At 35.2% G+C, this 5,836-nt stretch overlaps 1 protein-coding gene across 1 annotated transcript; it reads left to right on the forward strand.

The window, feature by feature from the left end:
* The first annotated feature begins 3,226 nt into the window (after positions 1 to 3,226).
* On the forward strand, positions 3,227 to 4,647 carry LOC145098463 (uncharacterized). The gene is made up of 4 exons (XM_079036095.1): positions 3,227 to 3,543; positions 4,034 to 4,233; positions 4,302 to 4,484; positions 4,559 to 4,647. The coding sequence occupies exons 1-4, from the start codon at positions 3,227 to 3,229 to the stop codon at positions 4,645 to 4,647; spliced, it is 789 nt and encodes a 262-aa protein (XP_078892221.1).
* The last annotated feature ends 1,189 nt before the right edge of the window (positions 4,648 to 5,836 follow it).

A 5,836-nucleotide genomic window follows, 5' to 3' on the forward strand; every position in this document is an offset into this window, starting at 1 on the left:
TAAGCAAAAACTAAACATAAATCACTTCAGAAATTAGAATGAGACAAAGAAAGAAAACCGGAATAACATAAATTAAACTCACCCAAATCATAATCGATGTATCAGAAACACTATATCATACTTAAAAGGCTACAACCATGACCTTTAACTACCGGACCAGAATAGAGAAATCAAGAATCACTAAGAACTTGAAAAATACATAAATTGGAGCACTTAAAAACCAAAAATCAAAGAAATCGAGATATGTAATAAGTAATCGAATGTCGACTGATAACTATGAGAAGAGAATTATGCATTATCGACTATGAAAAATACAGAAACCGGTTCTTACTTTTTATTTATCGGAGACGTAAGACACCGGATTCTCTAACGACAGCAACGTGTTTCTAGGCGCAAGCAGACATTTTGTTTTTCTATGTGATGATTTGATATCGATGATTGTTTGGCGTCAAAGTTGTCGTTGCTTGCTCACGTCCTAAATGAGATCAAAAGACATGAGATAATTTTGGGCCCCTATTATATATAATATAGACGTTGTTGGACTAATTTGTTGTCCTTAAAATTTTGATATCCTGGGAGTAAACCCAAGTCGCTCATGTATTGGGCCGGGGCCTGGAGATACACCACAAACGTATCATTTCTCTTGGTGTGATTCCCCTTATCCCCCTATTAAACCTAGAGGAACATTTGCCACTAACTTGAGTTTTCCAATCGGTGCACAAATTTCACACCAAAGTATAAATATTCCTTAATTTTTTAAACCTAATAAAAGCAAACGATTTTCCCATCTTTTATAATCGTCTTGCAATAAACACATCAATTATCGATCCATATTTTTCACATGTCCTCCATAATTCAGGTGGAGTAAAATGAGCAGGAAAAATTAGTAACGTAAACATTGTGCCCAATTTTCTCAGTTAAAGACCGCATTCGAAGTAGGCCGACCTTTACCGGCCCAATGTATTTAAGAATAATCCCTATTCCCTACGGGCATTTAATCCCGCCGGATAAAGAAAGATGCCGGCAGCCAATGGGAAGATTATCGTCATCGCCAAAGGATTATTGATCTAACTTTTATAAGTTAATAAAGTCTTTATTTTTCGGCATTTCAGTGGCGCACTATATGGGTCTAGTAATGATAACATATTGTAAAGATACTTCTTTAATTTCTTATATTTGGAAAGTATTGTTATATACTTTGGATATAATTTATCCATAAACTTTTCCAAACCCCAAAAAAGTCTTGAGAAATCACTCGTATTCAACTTTGATCCCAATACTCAAATAGTGTAATTATTATTTCTAACATACTCAATTACAACTACCTTTAACTTTAGTTAAATTCTTCAATAGACCTTGATTTAATTTTGAATCGTTGACTCTAATTTACTAATTCCTAAATCGAAGATCAAGATTAACAAAGAAATCTACAAACGGTGAAATTATATTTTCAGAAAAGTTGTTTAACAAGTTGGACTAAGTTTGTATATGATTCCGGAAAAAATACGACGTATGTAGAAGTTCATAGAACTTTCTTTGAACCCCTATAAAGAAAACTAGAGTTATTTTTTCTTTTTATTTTTTTTTATCGTTAAAACTGTTATAATTTTTTTTTCTAAATTAACTAATATTAGCTAGTTATATCTCTTTCATGGGTCAATTATTGTAACCATTGCCAAACACGATAAGTTAGTTTTCAACTTACATTAATACCCATTGCAAATATATGATTGGTGAGGAGCAAAACGGGTACTTGTAGGTGAATAATTGAATACAAAGGGTAACTATGTTTCAATTTTGTACAAAAAAACACCATTTAAGTATAACCTCTTCAAAAAATACCATCTAATTAAAGAATTTGTTCAAAAAATACCATCTAAAATCACATTTTGCTCTTTGATTCTATCGTGGTAACCGGTTCTGCCGGTGAGGAGGTAAATGTTACCGGGAAGAAAAAAAGTAAACAATTACGTTGCTTCTCCCTCTATTACGTGGAATAACCCTTTCGCAAAAATCAAAATCACATAGAACACGTTGGAGGTTTTTTCACAGACGGTGAAATTAGGGTTCGCTTTTCACGCCAATTTTTCACTCAAGGTGCAAGGTATGCTTACTGCCGATGTTTACCATGGTGGGAACTTTGTCCCTAAGCGATTAGTGTACTTTAATCCTTTGAAAAATCTGTTACGGGAGTTGATTTCAAAAACATGGGTTTAAAGAGTTCATCTTACATCTTCGAAAATTAACCAAGGAAAGGTGCACTGATGTATATTATTGTCTTCAAAATCGGTCTGTGTGGTAGATGGATTGAGAGAACTAAGAGATGCTAATGACTATGTAAGGTTTCTTGATGCTGGGTATGCCAATGATTGTAAAATCAATGTGTACATTGATGAATATCAAGAGCCAGTCATAGAGTGGATTGACGAAGAAAAAGCTGAAGAAGGGGACATAGAAAGTGATGAATATGAGGATGATGTAGACTCAGTCATGTCAGATGATATATCAGTGGACCATGAACTTGATGATGAAGTTATTCCATTAAAGAAATATACAGATCCGTTTTTGGCCCACACAAATGTTATTCCAAAGGGAGGGGTTAATGATGAAGATAGTGGCAGCACAGATGAAGTTTACTTTCCTGTTCATGATCCTAACCAACAATGGGACACAATGAAACCTGTCTTAGGCATGAAATTTTGTGATCGTTATGAACTTAAGCAAATGATTACCAATTATGCTATTTCTAATGGTTACAATTTGTGGTATGAAAAAAAATGATGCAAGTAGATTATTAGTTAGGTGCAGTAAAGTTGAAGGAAAGGCATGCTACCCTTTTAGATTGTGGGCTACTTGGATGAGCCAAGAAAATTCATTCCAAATCAAGTCACTGATTGATGAACATAATTGTTGTGGAGCAGTAAATCTAGGGTCAATTGTCACATTTAGGTGGATTGGAAAAATGTTACTTCGGGACATATTGGAACAACCCAAGCTTAGTTACAGGAAAATGAAAGCGTTGGTGAAGACTAATTTTGGTCTTAATGTGAGTGTCGGGCAATGTAGAAATGCAGGAAGGTTTGCATTGGATGAAATTGAGGGAAGTTTGGTGGGACACTATGAAAAGCTAGGGAACTATGGTGCTGAGTTGTTGAGGGCTAATCCGGATTCAACAGTCTAAATAGATGTGGATATTATGCCTGATTCTACAGTGTACTTTTCGAAGATGTATGTTTGCTTGAAGGGTGTCAAAGATGGCTGGATTGAAGGGTGTAGGAGGGTGATTGGTATTGACGGATCTTTTCTGAAGGGTATTTGTAGAGGTGAGGTATTAGCAGCTGTTGGTAGGGACTCCAACAATCAAATATATCCCCTGGCATGGGCTGTAGTTGCAGTTGAAAATAAGCAAACTTGGAAGTGGTTCTTAGATCTACTCCTTGATGACATTGAGATGGGAGATGGGACAGGGCTAACAATCATTTCTGACCATCATAAGGGTCTAGTTGAGGCTGTAAAAGAGAGAGCACCAGGAAGTGAGCATAGGCAATGTGCTAGGCACATTTATGCCAACTTTAAGAAAAAATTTACGGGTGTTGAGTTTAAGAGGCTTTTTTAGATTGTTGCGAAGTCTACAACACAAAAAACATTTGAAGCTACAATGAGGGAAATTAGGCAACTTAGCATAAATGCTTATGGCCACTTGATGGAAAGAGATCCAAGCACATGGTGTAGGGCATTTTTTTGGAAGATAGGTGTTGTGATGGCGTAGAGAATAGCATATCGTTTTCCTTCAATTCTGCAATTGTGGAGGCAAGGAAAAAACTGATAATAACTATGCTTGAAGAAATTAGAGTTTATGTCATGGAGAGAATGTTCAATCAAAAGAAGAAGGGAGAAAAATGAAACTTACCAATATGTCCCTCCATCAGAAGGAGGATTGAGAATTTGAAAAAAGCACAAAGGTTTGTTACTTACTTCAAAAGCTAATTTACTTAAGGTAAAATAATTAATTTTCTATAACATTTCATCATAGGTATTGGGAAGTTACTCCAAGTGGTCCAAAACAATATGAGGTCAGATTATTACATGAAGGATATGGAGATGACTTGAACAACAGAACTTGTGCATGCAGATCCAGGCAGATTAGTGGGATATCGTGTTTACATGCCATTGCAACAATATTGTTTTTGAATGGGAATGTAGAGGACTATGTTTCAGTTTGGTTCACAACAGGCATGTTGGAAGTTGCTATAGATATACAATAAATCTAATTAATGGAGTTGATTTATGGCCAACTATAGTTGCCAATGCCATCTTGCCACCAAGACGTAGAAGGCTGCCTGGGAGACCAAAGGTGAACAGGAAGAAATGTACTATGAAAAAAGAAGGAAGGCATACTGTTAGTAAGAAGGGATGGATTCCAAAATGTGGTCACTATAAGCAAGAAGGTCACAATAAAAGAACATGTCCATTATTGAACCAAGGTTTGCTTCTTAATTACAATACACACAACCATTTTCTCTTGATTACAATACACAAACATTTTCTCTTGATGCAGTTACAAATGAAGTACCAGAAGAAGTGTTTATGGCAGATGAAGTAGAATACCATGAGGAGGAGTATGTAGCGGATGACGTAGAAGACTAGGAGGAGGAGTATATGGCAGATGAAGTTGAAGACCATGAGGAGGGTTATGTCGTAGATGAACCTGTTGTTGATGTGAGGGAAGCAGGGAAAACATTAGCAATGTGAAGAAGAGAAAAGGCCCTTCTGAGAGAATCAAAAAGATGAAGCTGAAGAGAACGTTGGGTGGTACTGGGGATAATATTGGAAACCCAGTAAATTTAAGTGAGGTCATGTGTTTGTTTATACCTGAATTGTGAAAGGCACATCTTTTGGTGCATAGTGCACATAAAACTTATGTTTGTTTATGCCTAAAACTATAAAAGGCACATCTTTTGGTGCATAATGCACATAAAACTTATGTTTGTTTATGCCTAAAACTTTTAAAGGCACATCTTTTGGTGCATACTGCACATAAAACTATTGTTTAATGTTTGTTTAATGTTAGTTTAATGTTAGTTTGCTCAATTACCTTTAGATTGTTAAACTTTTTAATTAGATGTGGATGTATCATCTGTTGGAAGGGGTAAAATCGTCCAACTTGTACCAACCGTATGCTGAAGTAATCATGTGTTTCTACATCTCATTGATCTCATAATAATACAACATAAACTAGTCGGAAATGACAGGTTATAAAACAGAATGATAAAATTAACAATTATGCCCTTTTGTTTCCTTTTGTTAAATTATGTGTCCTGCTGTTGTAATATAAGGGACTGTCCCTGTATAGAAGATGGTTCATTCATTTGTTCCCCTTCTTGGATAAAGTTACATTTTTTCTTCATATGTTGACCAATGTACCCCTATTTACCATGACCTATTTTTTGTCCTATTTGTCAAGTTCATATGTAGCCTCCTCTGTTGACCAATATACCCCTGTTTAGTTTAATACGTTCACTGTTATATCAACACCTTCACTGTTATATCAATATCATTTTTTTTGTTTTATCAAAAAAACCTTCACTGTTATACCAATACCATTTATTCACTGTTATACATCACCTTTATAGTTACAATTACATTACCATTATAGTTAAAATGTGTTTCAATTCAAAAAACACAAAACAAAGAAAATAGAATAAACATTAAAGGGCAGCAAAAGCACCCTTGATTACACTACCATTATGCCCTTGATTACATTACCATTAAAGCTACCAAAGCATCCCTTTACAAAACACATTGGAATCAACCATTCCATTCATTTTCCCTATAC

The sequence above is a fragment of the Lactuca serriola genome, chromosome 4, assembly GCF_051521515.1.
Source record: "Lactuca serriola cultivar US96UC23 chromosome 4, Lser_US96UC23_V15, whole genome shotgun sequence".
Classification (NCBI taxonomy): Eukaryota; Viridiplantae; Streptophyta; class Magnoliopsida; order Asterales; family Asteraceae; genus Lactuca; species Lactuca serriola.

Excerpts from the sequence above, each read along its gene's own strand:
- LOC145098463 (XM_079036095.1), top strand. The coding sequence starts at position 3,227 with ATGTATGTTTGCTTGAAGGGTGTCAAAGATGGCTGGATTGAAGGGTGT. Across the intron at positions 3,544-4,033 it reads GCACCAGGAAGTGAGCATAG|GTATTGGGAAGTTACTCCAA; the intron begins GCAATGTGCTAG and ends ATTTCATCATAG. Across the intron at positions 4,234-4,301 it reads TTCAGTTTGGTTCACAACAG|TTGCCAATGCCATCTTGCCA; the intron begins GCATGTTGGAAG and ends GGCCAACTATAG.